The following is a 23,150-nucleotide window of genomic DNA, read 5'->3' as shown; positions in this document are numbered from 1 at the left end:
ACGCGGGTTCGATTCCCGGTCACGGCGTCTTACATTTCGATGGAGGAGAAACGCATAAAACACCCGTGTACATAGATATAGGTGCACGTTAAAGAAGCCCAGGCGGTCGAAATTATCGGAGCCCTCCACTACGGCGTCTCTCATAGCCATATTGCGATTTTTGGATGTAAAACCCCAGAAATTATCATTACTATTATTACCCTTTACCTGTGATCTCAGTTCTTCATCATATATGGGTAAGTTCGACACGTTGAGATCGAGATTGGCATTCAACACGTTCTTATCGTCACACCCACACCATCAGAGGGATTTCTGGCCGAAGAATGCGGGATTGCGCCGCACGTCATATTGTTACCGCTAATCGTGACGTGAATGCAAGTATGTCAAGTTACTAATGCCATGACCCATCAGTCATCTTAGTCACCCATTTTTGCCTCGATCTCCATGCTATACTTTGGTATATATACCAAGTGAACGAGACGCGAGAGTTACACGGTTTGTATTTATTTTGGTTTGTACAGACACATTCCGTTTCCCAAAAGCCAGTTAAGGATTTCGCCTTAATACAGAAACCGCAGAGCGCGAGAGGCAGTCTTGTAAAACAAATCGAATGCATGAAATAAAAGAAATAAAAATTAACGATAGGGTGTAAAATCGTTAGCATGAGCTAGCCATATCTGCCACGTTCTCCTGGTTATCATCACGATCTCCAGCTTATTTTCTCCTGCAGCACGTTCACGTTGCGCATTCCACGCATAAATAAATGAAGTAAGCGCGCGGAATGCTTTCTCAAACGACCGCGTGAGCGAGGACCAAGCGAGCTAGAAGGATATAGAAAAAAAAATGCGGCCGATTTCACGCCCTGTGGGAATCGATGTTATGCGAAGCAGTGTGCCTACCACTACCAAGCCTACCAAGTAAACGAAACGACCATGAGAGCACCAAGACGTAGGTGGCACTTTCATGACCTACATGACACGCATGTCACGACATTCATGTCATGAGTCCTCAGGTGTCCCTTTAGGTACACCCAAGAGACCTTAGGGCGAGATCTTTAGTCATACTCGTGACTATGACTTCTACCAACATCCTATAGTGTTTCCTTCACTTAGTACCCACGTCCGAACCCATTTCAGTGTTTTTCAGTGTTGATGTTTTTTTCGCTGAGTGATCACGTTTTTTTTCTCAGTCATGCTCATGACTATGGCTTCTACCATCATCCTTTAGTGTTTACTTTTCTTGTACCGACGTCCGAACCCATTCCAGTGGTTTTTGAGTGCTATACTTTTGTAGCGTTAGCTACACTGACCTAGCCAAGCCCGTTTCGCGCGGCACATCAAGAGCCTTGCTGCGCATGCGCAAGGATCAGTGATGTCACACGGCTTGCGCACCGGAGCCACCGGAGCCGGCACCTCTCGCGCACTCCGCCGCCGCCGCGCGCGACTCACCGCCGTCGGTCTGCGCATTCCAGAGGAGTGACGTCGTAGCCGTGGTAGACGCACTGGCGCCGGCGCGCGCTCGCTGTGCAGTCGCCGTCTGACACTGCGCGGGAGCCGCTGCGCTTCTGACTGGCGTTTGCCAGTGTGGTATAGCCACGGAGAAGGAGAGCGCAAATGCTGCTCAACAGCGCAGAAGAACGGAGAAGCTTGACTCATAAGAATAATCTTATCTTCAGAATAATCTTAAGAATAAGCTAAGAATGATCAGCTGAACATTTGCTAATGCTACGTATATCCTGGCATAGCCGAGCTAAGCCACTGCAACTTTTTTCGCTGAGTCATTGTCATTTTGCTGATTCATGCTCATGACTATGACTTGTAACAGAATCCTGTAGTGTTTCCTTCACTTAGTACCCACGTCCGAACCCATTTCAGTGCCTATTGACTGTTATTCTTTTTTCGCTGAGTCATTGGCATTTTTCCTGAGTCATGCTCATGACTATTACTTCTACCAGCATCCTGTAGTGTTTCCTTCACTTAGTACCCACGTCCAAATCAATTTGAGTGGTTTTTGAGTGTTAAACCTTTTCCCCGGGTCATTGTCATGACCTACATGACACGCATGTCATGATATTTATGTAATGGTATGTCATTTATGTTCGTCATATAATCTTGTCATAGTATGCCAATTTGGTACATAACAAGTTAATGAAACGACCCTGAGAGCACAAAGTCGTAGGCGGCTAGATAGATACGGTCAAAGTAGCAAATGTTCGCCAAGAAATGCTTCGCATTTAATACCCGTATTCACAGCCGGCAAGCGCGTTTTCTGTGCCGTGAGTCACTGCAGTATTACCTTGCGGTGACATGGTAGTTAATATATCCCAAATTATGGCGATGTTGGCTAATAGCAACCAAAATATCAGGCTCGTAGCAGACGTTCGCCGTCTTGGCGCGGCTATGGTGGCTAGATAGCGCGGCTTCCGCAGCGGAGAAAGCCCACGGGTCCGGTACAGCAGCGCCGCGGCGCGGGAGTTCGCAAGAAAAGGCCCTCGCTCCTCCCATGCATTCGCGCGGCGCTTTGGACACTCCAATATTCTAGGGCACTCTAGTACGCGCTCTCGAACTTAGGCGCGCAGCCGTCAGAAGACGCAGCGATGTAGTTTAGTCGCCGCTCCCGTGGTCTTTAAATTTTTTCACTCGACTGTACGTCTATGCCTCTGCAACAATTTTCAAAGTGAAGCTTGCTATGCTGACGTGCCGGTTATACAGGTGTCGTGGCACCACCGCCTCCATTTCTGCTACTGCTGCATGGCTTTAAGTAGCACTGTACGCCGACAGACATATTGGCGTCATACGCGCTCCTCCTTTTTCCGCATATGAAAAATCAATCGCGACGTAAACTAGGACATATAAGGCACGATCTTGTACGCGTTCCAAAATGGAACGGAGGCGTTCCGTTCCATCGAGCCGCACACGATTGGTCAATTTGAACGTCGCGGTTGAAATTGGCGAATTGTGTGCGGCTCGATGGAACGGAACGCCTCCGTTCCATTTTGGAACGCGTACAAGATCGCGCCCATAATGTCAGCTCATCATCATCATCATTAACAGAAGCAGCAGCAGCGTATGACGCAGAAAGAAGGCCTCGCCCTGCGATCTCCAATTACCACTGTCTTGCGCAAGCTGATTCCAAGTGTCGCCTGCAAATTTCCTGATTTCATAACCCCACCTAATTTAAGAGCGCAGCTCTTAAGCGCCCGTTCCTGCGGCGAGCAACTGCGTCCCCCGTTTCCCGTCTCTGACAGGGGAGGATAAGAGTTAACTGAAAGTGCAGCGGGGATGAAAGATCGCGATAGCGAAGAGAGCGCGAGGAGGAAAATTAAAACCTTGCACTTGGCCGCATAACGCTTGAAACAGCGAAGCTGGGCGATCGTAGCCCAGTATTTTCCAGAAGTGCGCGCGAACTTTTCATCTTATTACTCATGATGATGATACTTTCTTTTCGCGGATCTCCGACTTACGGCCGTCACTGCGCGTTGCATAGCGCATCTTGCAACACCTACACCGCGTTCCAATGCCGACACTGCGTTCCAAAAGACCCGGTCCGTGAATGCGTCTCTCTCTAGCTCTCATAGCGCGCAAAACCACTTCACCCGAGCTTACGAACGCGCCAGCTGGGGATGACGACGACGATGCTCGAACGCAATCATATGGTTCCTAGTAGAACCATATAGCCTAGTGGTTACGACGCTCGCTTTGAGACCGGGGGTACGTGGCCTCGAATCGCGCCTCGGTAAGAAAGTTTCTTTTCTTTCTTGGTAGTTTCTTGCTACGCACCACAAATTACGGCCGGCTTAAACTGCTTCGCTGTTGAGAGGGAGAGAAAATATAGTTGGAAAGGGTGAAAGAATGGGTTAAAGTGCAGCGCGATAACTGACTCTCAATAGAGGACACCTCAACCGCGCTGCACAGGGGAATGGGGACTGAAAGATAAGAGAAGGGAAAGAGGTCGCAGGCGCAGGAGCGGAAGCAGGGAGCAAGAGGCCACATTGACAGCTTGAAGCGGAAAGCACAGGAGGAGGGTAATGCGAAATCGTGCGAACAAAACCGTAGTGCCGCGCAAGACACCCCGGGGTCTGCGGCGACAACCGCTACGAGATGACGCCAGAGTAGCGCGTCGTCGTCTGTTAAATGATACCGTCTATGGAAACCAAGTACTGTATGAGCTGAGGTCTGTCTGCGGCGGCTGCTGTGAATCGCGCCCACGCGATCTCCCGATTAGCGAGGTAATCGCGCTACACTTCACTCTGTTTGTAACGAGCCGCACGAGACAGATTGTCCGCGCCAGCTGATAAATATATCGGGAAGTGAAAGCGCGTATAGAGCTGCGCTCAAACTTCGCATTAGGAAGAATCGTAATTATCGGTGAATTTTTTCTGCTGTCCTCGACTACGCGTCCGTTCCATTGCCACCCATTCTATGTAACTCTAATAATCCACCGGTTACAGGTTATCTACGATACGCATTGCATGGCCTACCCATGCTCCATTCTTTTTATCACCGAAGTTGTTTAAGCTGGAGGTAGTCCGGTGGCGTACGCAGAGAACTCCTCCGCCTGGCGATGACGTCACAGGCGTCGCCTAGCAACGAAGCGCCACCTCCTCACATACTACTACCTCGCCGAGCTTGGGGAGAGAGAGCTGATAGAGAGTGGAAGCAGAGTATAAACATTGCATTGCGCTGCATAGCGGATGCGAGGTGGAGGGTATGAGCAAGGCCACAGGATAAAAAAAAAAAGTTGTCGCAGTTTCACCTGCAAGGCGAAGCATCAATTGCGATAGCAAATTTGTAGAGAGCTATACGGAGTAATGATAGTAGCTTCATCAGCTGTATAAACTTGGACATGCAGCAGCACCGGCAACACGCAGAACTGTTGTCGACGCCGTCGGCGTTTTGCCCGCGTTCGCTCAAAATGCGTGCGGCGTTGGTGACTGTTGCCGGAGCCTCTGATATAAATAGGCACTTGGTGCCGCAGCTAAACGTCGCCTCCCTTCGTTCCCCCTCCCCCGCTCCCCCACGGCCTCTCGCGCATCGGAAGAAGGCGCGTTTGCTCTACATATATGGTGATTGGAAAGGAGGAAAGAGACGGCTACTTCTGCAGCCCTTAAGGGAGCACGGCGCAGAACGCGCGTTTGTTCTCCTCCGTGCGTTCACTCCCCGTGAAAGCGCGCGCCCCTCGCTCCCTTTCACTCGCACATACAGCGCTCGGCGCGCGGCGACGATTTCATCTCCATTGACGTCATGTGGAACCTCACGGCGACGGCGACGGCGACGCCGACGGCAAAATCTGCTTTTGAGTGTCCATATAAATGCTATCGCAATAAAAGGTGCGGCCTGCCGGGTCGGGCGCGTTGCAATGGGAGCGAATGTGACAGCCGTAGTTGCATTGTCGGCCGCTTGGCTGGGCCGAACGGCGCTAGTCATCGGCGATGGAACGCGCCGTCAGCTGGCACGCGCGACGGCGTTCCATGGCGCGGTTCTGACGCATTTGCTATGCCGTTGCCAGACAACAGCCCCCGACGTGTGGCGCCACGGCGGATCACATCGTTTTCGATGCACGCGGCAGGCCGCACCTTTTTATTGCGATAGCAGTTATATGGACACTCAAAAGCAGATTTCTGCCGTCGCCGTCGCCGTGAGGTTCCGTATGACGTCAATGGAGATGAAATCGTCGCCGCGCGCCGAACGCTGTATGTGCGAGTGAAAGGGCGCGAGGGGCGCGCGCTTTCACGGGGAGTGAACGCATGGCGGGGAACAAACGCGCGTTCTGCGCCGTGCTCGCTTAAGGGCTGCAGAAGTAGGCGTCTCTTTCCTCCTTTACAATCACCATATATGTAGAGCAAACACACCTTCTTCCGACTCGCGAAAGGCCGTGGGGGAGGGAGGGGGAGGGGGAGGGAAGGGAGGCGACGTTTAGCTGCGGCACCAAGTGCCTATTTATATCAGAGGCTCCAGCAACAGTCACCAACGCCGCACGCATTTTGAGCGAACGCGGGCAAAACGCCGACGGCGTCGACAACAGTTCTGCGTGTTGCCGGTGCTCCTGCATGTCCAAGATTATACAGCTGATAAAGCTACTATCATTACTCCGTATAGCTCTCTACAAATTTGCTATCGCAATTGATGCTTCGCCTTTCAGGTGAAACTGCGACATCTTTTTTTGTAGCGTTAGCTACACTGGCCTAGCCAAGCCCGTTTCACGCGGCACATCAAGAGCCGTGCTGCGCATGCGCAAGGATCAGTGATGTCACACGGCTTGCGCACCGGAGCCACCGGAGCCGGCAGCTCTCGCGCACTCCGCCGCCGCCGCGCGCGACTCACCGCCGCCCAACGTTTATAGAAAGTATCTATAAACGTTGCCGCCGCCGGTCTGCGCATTCCAGAGGAGTGACGTCGTAGCCGTGGTAGACGCACTGGCGCCGGCGCGCGCTCGCTGTGCAGTCGCCGTCTGACACTGCGCTGGAGCCGCTGCGCTTCTGACTGGCGTTTGCCAGTGTGGTATAGCCATGGATACAGTGTACTAGAATAGGGGACTCTTCTAGTACACTGTAGCCATGGAGAAGGAGAGCGCAAATGCTGCTCAACAGCGCAGAAGAACGGAGAAGCTTGACTCATCGGATCCCGAAGTAGTTGCCTGGCAATTAGCGGTTGAGCGTAGGAGACAACCAGGAAAGCTAAGAATAATCAGCTGAACCTTTGCTAACGCTACGTATATCCTGGCATAGCCGAGCTAAGCCAATTACAAATTTTTATCCAGCGGCCGTGGTATGAGTGAGGCAGGTGGTAGTGGGACGCGTAGAACTGCTGCCGACGCCGACCGCATTTTCCCGCGTTCGCGCCCAACGCGCCCAGGGTTCGTGACTTCAGCCGATGCCTCTGGTGGTGGCTCGGCAGGTTTCGACCAGAGAACTGGACACTCGTCGCTTCCGAAAGACTGAAGAGAGAGCTAGGGAAGCTGAAATGAAGCGTCTTGCCTAACCTCCGCACTAGCACCGCTAGCTCCTTCGCCGTAGCTGTCTAGCTTCTCCCCACAGCCGTGCGGGGGCGAAGCTAGGCAATGACGTCACTCCAGAGTATATAGCTCAGCGGCCCCGAGGCACTCGTGAGTTTGCGCCGAGCAAACTCACGAGTGCAGGGTTCAAGAATGCCGGGTGCAGGGTGAATGCAGGGCGCAGGGTGCAAGAATTCGCACCAGGACCGCCACCTAAAGCCTAGACAAGCCCATCTAATAGAAAGGCCAAGTTAAAGCTAAGAGAGAACGAAGTTAAAGCTAAGAGAGAACCAAGTTAAAGCTAATGAAAAGCCAAGTTAAAGCTAGGGAAGGGCGCGGCGCACTGTATCCGCGACGCAGATGGCCTATCAAGGTACATGTCAGTCCGCGTGGGCACGCGCTGCCGCCGGTGCCGCCCGGAGTAGACGCTTGGTTAATATCATCATCAGTCGCCCATGCGACATGTCCCGTTTAGCAGTAGTTGCAGTGCTTCCGGCTTCCGGTCGCCATTTCTCTTTTGTATGCGTTTCAGGCGCGGTTTCAGGCATTCAAGCACGCGACCATTGTTCCTGGGTTCGGCCCGAGCACGCCAAGCCGCAGATGCAACGCCAGCGGAGTGGTTCAAGATGCTTACGACGTCGCGTAAAAGTTGTTCAGGGCCAGAAACTGTAACCCAGTGACGCTGCCGCTTGAAGTGGCTGAACCGTGCAGTTAAGGGGGAGGCCTTCGATGCCTTCGACAGAAGTGTCATAAATGTTGGTTTCTCCTGCCTAAGCGGGAGCGTTGGTTACGGCCTTATTCTGCTGGAGAACTAAAATATTTTCTTATTGCAAAGTGCCATGAAATGGGCTACTAAGACATTTCGCGATGAGCGCACAAACGCGCGTAATCACGTTTGATTACGCTAACCGAACTAAAATAGGTGCTTCTTATACACAGGTGCGTCTAGCAATGTATGTACTAATATTTTCTTCGAACGTCGCGAAAAGTAGGGGCTCCGTTTTAAACAAGTGTGCGACTATACTCAAAAAAATACGGCAGACATTTTCGTAAGAAACTGCCTACGCTGCAGTGAGACAAAGTAGGCCCGGTGGACCACACACGCTGTGAACCGCAGATGAGCTCTTACATCTAACGCGGAAGATAAGGCAAGAGTATTTTTTATGCTTACGCTTAGTCCCGTATTTATTGATGTCGGAGGAAAGTCCTTGGAGTCTGCTTCTGGGAACACCGTACTTTTGCAGCGTCTTCATGGTCGAGGCATTGATATCCTCCTCTGATGTTTTCAAAGCCTCTTGCAGGTATTCAAGCCACTTAGCCTCATCAATGTTAATATTTAACTGTGTGGGAAAGAAGAAGCAAAATCAATGTGACATTATTAGAGTACAGAAAGCCTGGATCTGACACCTATGTCAACTCGACACAGCACTGAGCCATGACACACGTGCACAAAAGAATATTGAGAAACAGTGACACAAATTTACAACCTGCAGTAAAATCTATACTCCTTTTACATAACTTGTCTTCAAATATCTACGTGGAAGTTGCGCACCTTTCAAGATAAAAATGCATTGTACCAGAACCTTCATTGAGAACTCGATGGCAGGAGAGGCTGTTTTTACTGCGCTTAAGTCTTCTGCTATTGGCAGAATAAATCAGTAAAAATGCAGTTCTGTTTATTTATTTTCTCTCATGGTCGATGGTCTGCATATATAGGATGATGATGATTGGGTTTTTATGGCGCAAGGACCAGTTCTGCCCATAAAGCGCCAATATGCAGAGATGAGTGGGTGGAATGAAAACAAAAATACAACGCACTTTAGCACTGCAGTAACGTTACAACCAATTCGTAAAGAGGGCTTTCGGGAATCGTTTGGATTGATTATCGAAACAATGGAAGCGGCAAGGTGCTTGCAGTCGGCACTTCCTGTGAAAACTGAAACGCCGGTTAGTTAGTTCGGTCACATGAAATGTCAATTTTGAATTCATTATTGTTTCTGGAAGAAAAGCGCAATAATGGCAACAAAAGCGAGTCGCATAAAGTAGGGTTGTAATTAAAGGCTTTATAAAATAGGTAGAGACACGAGGTCGTTCGACCAGCTTGCCGGTTTGGCAAATCAAGATTGGTTTTATTAAAATAAATTATAGGGTTTTAAGTGCCAAATCCACGATCTCATTATGATGCAGGCCGTAGTTGGGGGACTTAGGAATAAATTGGACCACTGGGGTTCTTTAACGCGCTCTTCGATCGAAGTACACGGGTGTTTTCTCATTTCGCTATCATCGAAATGCGGGCGCTGTGGTAAGAATTCGATCCCACGACCTCATGCTTAGCAGCGCAACACTTAACCTACTAAGTAACCACGGTGGGTCAAAGGGCTTCAATAAAGTGACACTTGTTGTACGTGAATAGTTCATAAAAAAAGTCGCAGTTTCGCCCGAAAGGCGAAGAATACATTGCGATAGCAAATTAGTGGACAGCTATACGAAGGAAGGGTAGTAGTTTTATCGGCCGTATAAAATTGAAACATAGGCATACTAACTAAATTAACAAGCATGGTGTAACGCACGCACAAGCAAACATGAACACATCTCATTCGATGAGCGCGGAAACTCACTGCCAAAACGCTGTAGTGAGAAGGCGCGACTGCAGCAGCAAGCGAATTGCTCGCTAATGCCTCTCCCCAGGCCGGCCGTGCCCGATAAACCGTGGCCATGTAGGCTCTTATATCGCCCGCCTACGTATAATTGGTGACTTCGGATGACTAAGCGAGCCATCAAACCTATCAAACCGATCACTGCTACCAGTGACAATGTTAAAAGTGTTGACTAAGTTACAAGCATGCTACCAAGTGCCTACCTAGAGCAGAAGAAAGCAACACCTATTAGTGCTACTACTGTACCCAGTGCCTGCCAGAAGCTGAAGAAACGAACACACATTAATGCTACTACAGACAGGAAGAGAGCGGTGTGGATCAGAGAACAAACGGGGATAGCCGATATTCTAGTTGAAATTAAGCGGAAGAAATGTAGCTGGGCAGGCCATGTAATGCGTAGGATGGATAACCGGTGGACCATTAGGGTTACAGAATGAATACCAAGAGAAGGGAAGCACAGTCGAGGTCGCCAGAAAACCAGATGGGATGATGAAGTTAGGAAATTTGCAGGCGCAAGTTGGAATACGCTAGCGCAAGACAGGGGTAATTGGAGATCGCAGGGAGAGGCCTTCGTCCTGCAGTGGACATAAAATAGGCTGATGATGATGATGATGAGTGTCATTGGTAGCTCCCTTAAGTGTTCATTTTTACAGCGTAAGCTGTTATGGGCGCATTCCAATAGCCGTTTAGGTTCGCGATGATGCCGCCGCCGGCGTTTGGCGGCGTAACCGGTATCGCCAGAAATGCAAAAAAAGTACCCGCTCTTCGCCGGGATCGAACCCAGGCCCGCTGCGTGGGAGTCGGATACTTTACCACTGAGCCACGCAAGCGCTTGCAATCGTGCAGAAGAAAAATTCCTTTTATAGGCAGGCGCGCAGGCGCAGACGACCCGAGCCTCTGCCAGTGTGGTGGCACCATCTAGTTAACGTGCCTAAAACCGCCGCGTGCGACGACATGCGATTCAGACGCGATGAGATTCAGACGAGGTGCACAATCAACGCTATCCCGATGTTAGATGCGCGCCACGTATTCTGGGTACCTCTTCGGTACACGTTATGGCGTCTCCTCACAAGGTACGAACCGCTGCTGAAGAAGCGAATCGTAGAGATACGTGCGCGGCTACAACCAGGCATCATCGGGCTCAGCAGACTGCTGTGCAGATAGCATTACAAGCCGCAGCTCGCCGTCGACGCCGGGCGGAAGTTTAGATCGTTCTTGTCAAAATCTAGGCGAAGATACTTTGCCGCGAAGACCTTGTTGTGCGTGGTGCCGAAATTGGAGCTACTCTGGCGCCTCTCAACCAGCTTACGCTGTGACTGTGCTGCGTGTGCCGCGCAGGCCTGACTTCTTTAAGCATCTGGCTGACCCTTAGTAGGGCGCTTGTAATTTGGTTGACAGTTTGTGTCGAGGCGCACATGCCCAACTGATGCTTTTACTTGGGACTCACGATAGTAATCTCTAGGTCTTGAACCATTGAACTCTACCTTTAATGAATGATACTGTAACCTTCCTTAGTTACCAAGTTGCCTCTCTTCAGAGGAGTTCTGAATGCAACATTTCCATATTCATGCAAGCGACAGTGCCTACCCCTTCTAGTCGTGGCTCTTGACCCCGGTTTTCGGCCATCCTGCAATGCAAACAGCTGAGGCGAAGTACAACACATCTGTTGTCTCCATGCATTCTGTGGTGGAGAGAGGCACTGGGCTCTTGAAGAGCCGTTTCCGCTGTCTGCAGCGGTACCGCAGCCTACTCTACGAGCCAGAACGTGCGGCCAACGTTGTCGCAGCATGTGCTGTGTTGCACAACCTTCCGCTTTCGGAGGGCAACGTAGAGTATGATTAGGGAAGTGATGATGACAGGACCAGCGGCAGCAGTACTAGCGCGCTTGACAATAACGGCGACCCCATACCACACGGTCTGCCCCGAAACAGGAGGTCTCGAATGCATTATTTGAGAGGGTGGGCGGTCCGAGAAAGTGCCGTTGGAAAGTTTAGCAGCACGGGTTGTTCCAAACTTTCATGTTGTGCAACCTTCCCGTTGTTTGTGTTTGTGCTCCGGTGTTTGTGTTGGCGTTTCCGTTGTTTTGTGCAACGTTTCGTTTTATTTTTCGTTGTGCAACCGTTTGCGTTGTGCCAAACTTAAGGAACGCACAACCCGTGCGCAGCACCGCTTGTCCGTTACTTAAGCAGTGTGCGGCGGCAGTTGCGACATCAACAGCAGCGTGAGCATCGCTAGGTACATACATAATGTAGTAGTGTCAGCAAGATGTGGTGGTAACACATGCCAAATTGTTACAGCGAAGCTGTATACCTCTATCAGCCAAGGAAATTTTCCTGTCCGCGTAAGCAAACAAAAAAACGCCAGGCTAACAGTTGAATACAAACAGCATATCTCCTTTGAAATCAGGCATACACTTCAGCACTCGTTTTCAAAAAAGAAACCACAAAACAAGCATCAAAATCACATGATGGATGATAAGGCGCGTGTGACCAATTGGAACACGCTCCGAAGTGTTCCGGTAATTATTAGGTTTGCAGCTGCTTCGAAAGGGTTGACGTCATTCAAAGCCCTCGTGAAACCAGTGTTTCTGGTTTCACTCTTTGTCGAGTCACGTGTGTTAATTCAGATGACGTCACAATGGGTAATCGTTGTGGGTGTTTACAGCGTTCCTCCCCCGCGTTTGTTTCGCGGTAAAGATTACGGTTGCGCAAGCTACTCCGAGTGCAAAGGTACCCAACAACATAGAAATCACGTAGTGACATCACCAAGGTCTAGCAACTCATTCAGTTCATTCCAGGCTACCATGAGTAGACCACGGAAAGTAAAGACGCCAGAAGAACAGCGGGAATATAATGTCGTTGTGAAGTAATAAAGGATGTGGTTGAGTGCATTTCACTTGTCTCTGGTTTCATCCCTCGTAGAGTCACGTGTGTGAATTCAAGTGACGTCACAATGGGTATTCGTTGTGGGTGTCGTTTACTGCTTCGCGGTCCAACCACCTTCATAGTGTGGATTGGAGCCATAGTTTTTGCATTGTGTATTTAATGCTGCGAAATTTCTGACACAAAAGCTTTCATACTCAGTTGCAGTTGCTGTCTACGTAATGGAAAGCATTCATTATTCGTAAAGAAATGTAAAGGTTGTCTAGTGTAGGGCTGTGCAGAGATTATATTGTCACGAGCGGCGATCCTGTGGTCGGTGCTTGGACGATGACGACCGCGACGGGTGGTTTTTCTGGTGTGCACGCGCTCCCCTGAACGATTGCTGCAGCGTTGTGCGCCTTACCCTGTAAATATATCCATTGTATATATATTCTCCCCGTAACATCTTTGGTGGACGTGCGGGGTACGCTCGCTACAACACCGGGAACTGGATCTTCGCAGCGGACGGCGCGTTGCTGCCACCACAATGACCGACCAAGCGACCCAGGGTGAGCAAGACCCGCCACCGGTCATTCTCTTGCACCCTCGTGATCCCGGGACATTCAACGGCACCAGCGGCGTGGACGTCGATGCATGGCTGGCATTGTATGAGCGCGTCAGCCGCACTAACAAGTGGGACCCGACCATAATGCTGGCGAATCTCATCTTCTATTTGCGGGGCACTGCGCTACTCTGGTTCGAGACGCATGAGGCAGATCTGACGAGTTGGGACGTCTGTAAGCAGAAATTACGCGATCTATTTGGGAGACCTATCGCACGACAACTAGCGGCCAAGCTGGAGCTCGCAATTCGTGCTCAGACGTCCACGGAGCCGTACATCTCGTATATTCAGGACGTCTTGTCTCTGTGCAACAAGGTCGACAAGGACATGCCTGAAGTGGACAAAGTGGGCCACGTACTGAAAGGCATAGCCGATGACGCATTCAATCTGCTACTGTGTAAGAACTGCTCAACGGTGGAGTCGGTCATCGCTGAATGTCGTCGTTTTGAGCTGGCCAAAAGTCAACGTATCACTCACCGCTTCGACCGACTTCCTAATACGGCTGCCACGTCCTCCTGCGAAGGTTTAGCCACGCTTCGGCAAGCGCAAGCTCCAGAAAACGTCACCAGGATCGTCTGTCGAGAACTCGAGGCCATGGCACCCGTTACACCTCATGACGGTATGCAAAGCAACAACCTAGCTCCGATTTCGCTAATTCAGGCCGTGGTTCGCCAAGAGGTCGCGAATATGGGCATTTTACCCACCTTTGATAACGGTCATACTGCTACCAACCCGGTCGCCCCTGTCGTCGCTGCTGCAAGACCGAACATGACCTTCAGGCCACGTTATCGAAATCCAGCTGATTGGCGCACACCTGATGACCGGCCCATCTGCTTCACGTGCTCTAGGATTGGACACATCGCCCGCCATTGCCGCAGCCGCTGGCCCACGTCCTATCGCCCAAACACTTACAATCGCCCGGACCATGCACCATATGCCCCGTCGTTCCGTCCTGAGGCCTCGAGTGCTGAACGTCATCCTAGGGAAAACCGGATCAGCCGCTCACCATCGCCCCAGCGCCGTCAGTCCCGCTCGCCCCAACCTCGCCGCTCTCGGTCTCCCTTTGGCCGCCTCTCGGAAAACTAGCCAGTGCAGCCCCCGGAGGTGACGCTGCATTTACGACCCGGCCTGAAAATCCTCTGATTGTCCCTTATACCCGATGCAACCTTCTTGAAGTTCTGGTTGATGGTGTGGCAGTTACTGCTCTTGTTGATACCGGCGCACAAATTTCTGTAATGAGCTCGAGCCTCCGGTGCCGCCTCCAGAAAGTCCTGACGCCCGCGACTTCACCTACCGTCCGAGTAGCCGACGGGAGTACACCTGCCGTACTTGGAATGTGCACTGCACGCATCACTATTTCTGGTCGCCACACATCTGTTCTTTTTGCTGCTCTAGAACAGTGCCCCCATGACCTCATCTTGGGAATCGACTTTCTGTCCACACACACTGCCCTTATCGACTGCTCCGCGGGCCTTCTTCGGCTAGAACTTCCTTCGTGCCCCGACAACGTCGATGCCGGCCCACCCCGCCTAAGCTCCGTCGAGTTTCTTCGACTGCCTCCGCAAGCCGCAATATACGTCCAGCTGTCAGCCTTTCCGCCCCTACCCGACGGCGACTACGTTGCCTGCCCTATTCCTGAGGTCGCCATGACACGCAACGTCGCGCTACCCTATACAGTGGTGACAGTTAGAAACAACGGCACCGCCTTTCCCATCCTCAATTTTGGCTACTCGACGCAAGTTCTTCCTCGCGGCATATCACTCGCTCATCTGACCCCATTGGCCGGCCACACGGTTTCTGCCCTGACCACAGAACCTCCACCGGATTTTTCACCACCGTCATCGCAGTCAGGTTCGTCCTGCGACCACTTCGCCCGCATGATATCAGGAGACCTCGCTCCGGCACAGTCCGCTGCCCTTCGCCGCGTGCTGGTTTCCTACCAGGATATCTTTGGCTTCGGCGACCGTCCTTTGGGCCAGACTTCCGTCGTCACCCATCACATTCATACCGGCGATGCGAGTCCTATTCACCGACGGCCTTACCATGTGTCAGCTCCGGAGCGTGCTGTCATCCAACAGGAAGTGGAGAAAATGCTGGGCAAAGGCATAATTGAACCCTCATGCAGTTCTTGGGCCTCTCCCGTCGTACTCGTGAAAAAGAAGGACAATGGCTGGAGATTCTGTGTAGACTACCGCCACCTCAACCAGATTACCAAGAAGGATGTGTATCCTCTCCCCCGTATTGATGACGCACTGGACTGCTTGCACGGCGCCAGATATTTCTCTTCCATCGACCTGCGCTCAGGATACTGGCAAATCGCTGTGGACGACCAAGACCGCGAGAAGACCGCCTTCGTGACTCCTGATGGCCTCTATCAATTTAAAGTGATGCCTTTTGGCCTATGTAACGCCCCTGCTACTTTCGAGCGCTTGATGGACTCTCTTCTTCGAGGCATCAAGTGGTCCATATGCCTTTGCTACCTGGACGATGTTATCGTTTTTTCGACTACGTTTGAAAACCATCTCACTGGCCTGTCCACCGTCCTTGATGTTTTTCGCCGTGCTCGTCTTCCGCTTAACTCGTCGAAATGTCGCTTTGGGCACCGTCAAATCTGCGTACTCGGCCACCTTGTTGACGCTGCAGGCGTGCAGCCAGACCCTGACAAAGTCCGCGCGGTTAGTCAGTTCCCTACTCCACGGTCGGCCAAGGATGTCCGCAGTTTTCTTGGCCTGTGTTCATACTTCCGTCGTTTTGTCCAGAACTTCGCGGAAGTGGCCCGCCCTCTAACTGGCCTACTCAAGAAGGACGTCGTTTTCACTTGGGGTCGTGACCAAGCGGACGCCTTTTCATCGCTCGTTGCCATCCTAACGAACCCACCTGTTCTAGCACATTTCGACCCGTCAGCCAGCACGGACGTTCGTACCGACGCCAGTGGCCACGGTATAGGCGCCGTCCTTGCACAATAGCAGCACGGCCTCCACCGCATGGTCGCCTATGCAAGCCGCCTTCTGTCGCCATCGGAGCAAAATTACTCTATCACAGAACGCGAGTGCTTAGCACTCGTCTGGGCTATCACAAAATTCCGTCCGTACCTGTATGGCAGGCACTTTTCAGTTATTACAGACCACCATGCGCTTTGCTGGCTCTCCTCGCTCAAGGATCCTACTGGTCGCCTTGGCCGTTGGGCACTCCGCTTGCAAGAGTACTCATTTTCTGTTTTCTACAAATCTGGATGGCTTCACCAAGACGCTGACTGGTTGTCACGATACCCGGTCGATCCCCCTGATACACTGGAAGATGAACCTGACACCTTTGTTCTGGCCATTACAGACTTCGTCCACATAGCTGACGAACAGCGCCGGGACTCATCTTTGCGGCCTATTATAGACGGTCTCAACTCACCACACCCTGACCCTTCCCTACGGATGTTTGTGCTCCACAATGACACCTTACACCGCTACAACGCCCGGCCTGACGGCGCTGAGCTCTTGCTTGTTGTTCCCGCGCATCTTCGCTCTACTGTTTTGCGCCAGCTTCACGATGAACCGACGGCCGGACACCTAGGCGTGTCACGCACGTATGATCGCATCCGTAGGCGCTTCTTTTGGCCTGGTCTCTACCGTTCGGTGCGACAGTACGTTGCGGCTTGTGACCACTGCCAGCGACGCAAGACTCCTGCCCTACTGCCTGCTGGCAGCCTTCAGCCCCTCGACATCCCTGATGAACCATTTTTCCGTGTGGGACTCGATCTTCTAGGGCCTTTTCCCATGTCGACCACTGGCAATAGATGGGTTGCAGTCGCTACTGACTACGCAACGCGGTACGCTGTTACACGGGCACTTCCCACCAGCTGTGCTACTGATGTAGCCGATTTCCTTCTTCACGACGTCATCCTGCACCACGGTGCTCCTCGTCAGTTAATCACGGACCGCGGCCGCTGCTTCCTGTCTAAAGTAGTCGACGACATTCTTCGTTCTTGCAAGACCAATCACAAGTTCACCACTGCGTACCATCCACAGACAAACGGCCTTACTGAACGCCTCAACCTTACTCTCACAGCAGGGGCGTAGCCAGGGGGGGGGGGGGGTTGGGGGGGTTGAAACCCACCCCGAAATTTTTTCCGCACCCCCCCCCCCCCAACCCCACTTACCCGCCCTTTGTTTTCGTCGCTTCGCGCTGACATAATTCATGAAACCGGTGCTACTATCACAATTTCATTCCTGGGCGCTTCCGTTTGGGTTGGTAATTTACAGCGAATCATGTCTGCATATGGAAAAAACTGTCACGGTGTTTGTCAAGGCTTTGACACTCTGTGAAGTTTTGGGCGAGAATGTGGCGGCCGCATTCTGAAGCAACAAATGCGCAACAAATGAAGCAACAAATGCGGCAGCCACATTTTAGATGATGGCGAAAATGCTCGAGGCCCGTTTACTTAGATTTAGTTAGACCCCAAGTGGTCGAAATCTCCGGTATACATTTCCGCCGCTTCCCTTCAGGTGCCGATTTAGCCGCGCTCGCGCAGGATCTTAGGCTACGTTCACACTTGGTCTCGAAGCTGTAGGAAGAGGCAAAATCTTGCAAAAATCCGCCCGCCTAGGCGGCAAAACAGGTAGAAAAACAGGCTGCGAGCCAAATCGGTCTCGGGCCGATTTTTTCGCCATGGCGAAGCGGCCACGCGGCGGAAAGTTGTTCTGCTTCACTGGAAGCTACACTAGCTAGCATGTAAACAACCGGTCGCAAAATTGAACATGGCACCAAAAGTGTAGGCTGTAATGCTGATCGACGCGATCAAGAACCAGCCCTTGCTCTACGACAAGAGTGGCACAAAAACGTACTGTCAGCAATACTCGCGATAGTATTCAACGTCGTGCGACCGGAGGTGCGGCAACGAAGCCTTGGCGCGACCTAACTTCTCGCGCTTTTGCAAAGCCAGGCGAACCCACCAGCGCCGTTTCCGAGGTGTCCGAGTCTTCCGTTTATTCATTGTCCATTTCTAGAAAACAAGTAGGTAGAAGCATAAAAGCCATTTCTTCTTCCACTTCCATGGCAGACAATAGTTAGGCAGATTCCTCGTTGGCGCTCCATTATTCTCCTCGCACGTGTAGGGTATGTTGCAGAAGTCGCGGGGTGCTTTTCTCGTCGCGACGATAGATTGGGAGCGTAGGTATCACGTAGGACGCGCAGGCTTTGGCGAGCCCCAACATAAGGGCCAGCCCGGGTTTTAGCTGTGGTGTTCCCGTTGCCCCTTTGGTGTCCTGGAGGCGCCGACAATACGAAATGATGAAATGTTATTACAACTTGTAAATAAAAGCTATTAAAGAAATATTATCACGCCTAGGCACCGACCTGTGACTCAGCGCTACCGCGCCCGTGTGCGGAGAATTACGGAACGCCAACGAGGAATTTACCGAAGGTCGCAGATGACACGCGAAGTTGCGTAACATGATCACTTTTGATGACGGTACGTGGGTGAAAGAATGAACATACCGCTCGAAATAATGCGATAATGAGCGCCACCACGCCGACAAACGTACGCAGACTAGATGGATCTGGACGAAAACGGCAGCGGCGGCCGCGGCGGTATCAAAACAAATGTGAACAATTTGGACAGGCGCGGAAAAAATTTCCCGGCCGCTTTGGCCTTTCCGGCCGCTTTGGCCTTTCCGCCCGCTTGCCGCTTCCCAAGTGTGAACGTAGGCTTAGTCTGCGCGAGAAACGTCTCTTGTTTGCGATTGCGCCCCTACGGAAGGCTGGTAATTACTCTTGTGTTGTTGAATCCCAAACCAGCAATTACGGAAGGCTGGTAGTTGCTGTTTTGTTGTGGAATCCCAAACCAGCAATGTACACACGAAGGGGTTGATGACAGCAGTGAAATTACACCGACTCGCAATAGAATGCACGAAACAGACAGCCGACAAGCATGAATTACTGCTGGGCGCAGTACAGCGTAAGTAAACTCTTGTTGCAGGCGCTGACAGTTCTCGTCGGAGTTCATGCGTCCTGAGAAATTGATTATGTGCACTATGCACTGAACAATACCGGAGTTCATTCCTGCATCACTAGTACACCAATCAGTCGAGATTCTGTGAGGTACAAGGCCGCTTCCTGTTTGCACCGGCGTAAGTGAAGCAGAAATGAGTTGCACGCACTACTTAAAATGCGTACTCATGCCATATCTATGCTGTGCGGTGAAATATTCTGTACAATTCTGAATCTGTTGACGTAAAGGCAAATGACGGCTGCACGCTCGCACACAGCGGAAGACACAGCGGCCCATGCACTTGCCGCAGGAAATGCAACCCACTCGTATGAGGGAGCAGGGCGACGAAAGCTTCGAAAAAAAAAAAATTCTTACGCGTTTTTGCGCGCATTTAAGTTTTCTAGCGCAAAGACGCAGCGAACAAGCTATTGCTATGGGAGTAGGTATAGCCTGGTCACACGTGCATTTTCACGCGTATATCCGTCCTTGACTTGTGAAACGCACTTCGCCCCGCGAGGACGACGCCTTAACGGAAATTAACAATTAATGATGTCTTCTCCGATCACACGGGTCGCCTCAATGATGCGTTTTCGAAGACTGGTCCATTCAGTGGCGCGATGAGAGACCGTTGCTCCAAACGCCCACTGTGCCTGTCTGTCGTACTTACTGTATTTACTGAGCTTGCTTTACTTTTTACTTAATTTCTTCATAAGCACACGCACATGCGAGGGGGTCCCATGTCTTTGATATACATGTATAGAGTCTGCTTAAACTACCGATATTTATTATCGATCACGTGCCCTAGAGGAAAGCAGAAGCTTGCCCCAGCCCCCCCCCCCCCCCCCCCCCAGTCGGGCCGGTGAACCCCCCCCCGAAAAAAATTTCTGGCTACGCCCCTGTCTCACAGATATGCTTGCTATGTACGTGTCTGAGGACCACCGAGACTGGGACATTAACTTGCCTTTTGTGACCTTCGCCTACAACTCTTCTCGTCACGACACAGCTGGCTATTCACCTTTTTATCTACTGTTTGGCTACGACCCACCATTGCCTATGGACACCATACTTCATGCTCACGCAGACACATCCTCTGCCTATGCTCGTGATGCTCTTGCCCGTGCTGACATCGCCCGTCAGGTTGCCCGCGATCGCTTGTCGGCTTCACAGGTCAATCAAAAATGTCTCTATGACCGCCGACACCGGGAGGTGAACTTCCCTCCAGGATCGCTCGTCTTGCTGTGGTTCCCATCACGTCGCGTTGGCCTATGCGAAAAACTCCTCTCCCGTTATGCTGGCCCTTACCGCGTCGTACGCAAAGTCACTAATGTGACTTATGAAATCGCTCCGCTAAATTCTACGTCGGCCTCTGCAACAATCGCGAGTGACATAGTCCATGTCTCGCGTCTTAAACCGTACCACTCTCGGCCCGGGCCCTAATTGCACCGGGACGGTGCTTCTACCGCCGGCAGGTAATGTCACGAGCGGCGATCCTGTGGTCGGTGCTTGGACGATGACGAGGACGACGGGTGGTTTTTCTGGTGTGCACGCGCTCGCCTGAACGATTGCTGCAGCGTTGTGCGCCTTACCCTGTAAATATATCCATTGTATATATATTCTCCCCGTAACAATATTTATATTATTCCGTAAAGCAGATTGTTTAGTAGTAAAATATAAGGCAGAAAGCAAACTAAAATTCAGTGGCTTTTAAAAGTGTCTTTGCCATGATTTGTTTACTGCTGCTGCCGCTGCGGCCACCACCGCTGCCGCCGCCGCCGCCGTCCCCTAGATGCCATGTGTGCCATGGATGTAGCCTGCAGTTTTGTGTTGTAGCCTTTTTCTTGCTGGCATCGCTGACAGTTCTCTGGACCTCTTGTGCAATGATGTGCATTAGCGTCTGTCTCCTCGCTTGCTACTCGTGCAGAGAACTTCACAAAAGTAAAAATGCACAGTAAGCGTCACACCTTCGGTTTCATCGAATGTGCTGTTACACGGACACCTTCTAGGTCCTCCACTATATTGTCTCATAGCCACCGCAAACTTTAATCCTAGCGTTGAAAATGCCGTCCAACTCGTCATCCAACATCTCAAACGCTGTGGCTCCCATGAAGCGTCTTCATGCATAAGCAACCTGATAGATTTCAACAAAGTTCCATCATACGTAAATAGTAGAATTCAGTAACTAGAATGCTACTCAATAATATTTTTACAGTGCAAGCTAGCACTGCAAACTTAGTGGTGACATGTATATAAAAGCATTAAAGGAAAACTGCAGTTTTCTTTATTATTTCAACCTTCAACATACACATAATTTTTAAAAATTAAAACGTGTTTATGTACGCATCACGTGCCACAGTCTCTACACTAAAGAAGTGTGGGAATCATCATGAGTTCTGCAGTAGGTGAGACATATGCAACATATAACAGACACACGTACGTCACAATAAATACCGCATTATGGTGCTTGCATCCAAAAAATCACACATAAATGCTTCATAAAATATCACAAGGTAGGAGGGGTTGGAAAAACTCTACCTTTCAGTGTCTTAAGATGTAAACTTAGTTATTTTTGCAAGATATTCTAGAATAACCAGGGAGCTTAGAATAGTAAATCACACAAACAGGATATTTTTTTCAGAAAAGCTGTTTTTGAAGGTAGTGACATACCTTAAGTGCCTCTTTCTACTTTCCTGCGTCAGGACAATGGAGTGTTTTGGATGCGCATAGAGTTCGATGCACTTCAGTGCAAGTAACGTTTCCCAAAAGCTTCTGGGCTGGCGTACGGACAAATAACATGCGGATGCATGTTGGCACGATGTGAGAAACGCGGTGCTTGGCAGCAGCAGCGCCTCGTCTATGTTTACAGTGAAGCTGTACATGACTAGGATCCCGCAATTTATTCGTTTCCGCAGCCAATAACTCAACCAATCCAAGCGGAAGGTGCGCGGCGCGTGCGCCGCTGGTTTTCTTCCAAGGTTCTTTGCATTTTCTATTCATTCCGCCTCTCCTCCCACGCGCACACACAAAGATTCCCACCAGGTACTCTGGCTAATAAACAAACAATAAATGTCGGTACATATATACGTATATACATATATACATATATGTATAATGTGAGCTTCAGCTCTAAACATAGCTATATTCGGAAACCAGGTCAAGCAACCCTGAGAGCCTTTGACGTTCTCCGGACAAGAGCGGAGAGCCGGGGTTTTTCAGCGTGGTACAATGTGACCGTACTTTGTAATTCTACGTATTCTCCTCCAATTAAACGTTTCCCAGCCTTTCCGCCCGCTTCCTCCGCTCACACATAGCGCAGTCGACATCCGCAACCTGCCACAGCCACTTCGCCCGCCAAGTAAGTCGCCGTGCCCTCGACTGAGCGCTGTTGAACACCAAACCATTCCTAAGCCTGCCCAGGCCGGTGTGTCAACAACGATGTCGTTCATAAACTGGTGTATTGCTACGGCAGAAGACCTCGCCACCATGAATAGACATTTGATTAAAACTGAGCTGCGACACTGAAGCCTCTGCACAACCGGAAACAAGGAGGAACTTATCGACCGACTTTTGTTTGATACCGCGAAAGACCCACTGCCAAACCGCGAGCCCACGCCATGCGTGCCCAGAATTTCAACGTCGTTCCCGACCATACCAGTGCCTACGACGTCATTCCCAGCCATGCGAACCTTCACGTCATACAGAGCAGAGAACATGCAGCGCATAGCAGCTTTTCTTCACCAGAACATGGCCATTATGATGACCATGATAGCAAGTCACGCGAACCCAGTGCACGTGACAACGCTACCAGACCTCTCAGCTTCGCTGCCTCCCTTCAACGAAAGTGGCATCTCTGCTTTCAAGCACTGGATAGAAGAGCTCGATTGCATTCAACGACTTGCACTATGGGAAGACCCAACTCTCCTCACCATCGCGCAAGGAAAGCTACATGGAGTCGCAGCAGACTGACATGCCTCAACAGGGCGACAGCTTACCACTTGGACCTTCTGGAGGGCGGGACTCCAAGAACAATTCGGCGAGCA

At 51.0% G+C, this 23,150-nt stretch overlaps 1 protein-coding gene across 1 annotated transcript in view; it reads right to left on the bottom strand.

The window, feature by feature from the left end:
• Positions 1 to 8,054: 8,054 nt before the first annotated feature.
• Positions 8,055 to 23,150, bottom strand: part of LOC119444926 (uncharacterized) — a 281,467-nt gene continuing 266,371 nt past the window's right edge. Inside the window, exons 6-7 of the mRNA XM_049664800.1 lie at positions 8,165 to 8,333; positions 8,055 to 8,059 (exon numbers count right to left, since the gene is read on the bottom strand). Coding sequence (XP_049520757.1) covers positions 8,055 to 8,059; positions 8,165 to 8,333 — 174 coding nt within the window. The remainder of the gene's footprint in view (positions 8,060 to 8,164; positions 8,334 to 23,150) is intronic.

Source organism: Dermacentor silvarum, chromosome 3 (assembly GCF_013339745.2).
Source record: "Dermacentor silvarum isolate Dsil-2018 chromosome 3, BIME_Dsil_1.4, whole genome shotgun sequence".
Taxonomy (NCBI): Eukaryota; Metazoa; Arthropoda; class Arachnida; order Ixodida; family Ixodidae; genus Dermacentor; species Dermacentor silvarum.
This window is presented reverse-complemented; position numbering and strand designations above follow the sequence as displayed.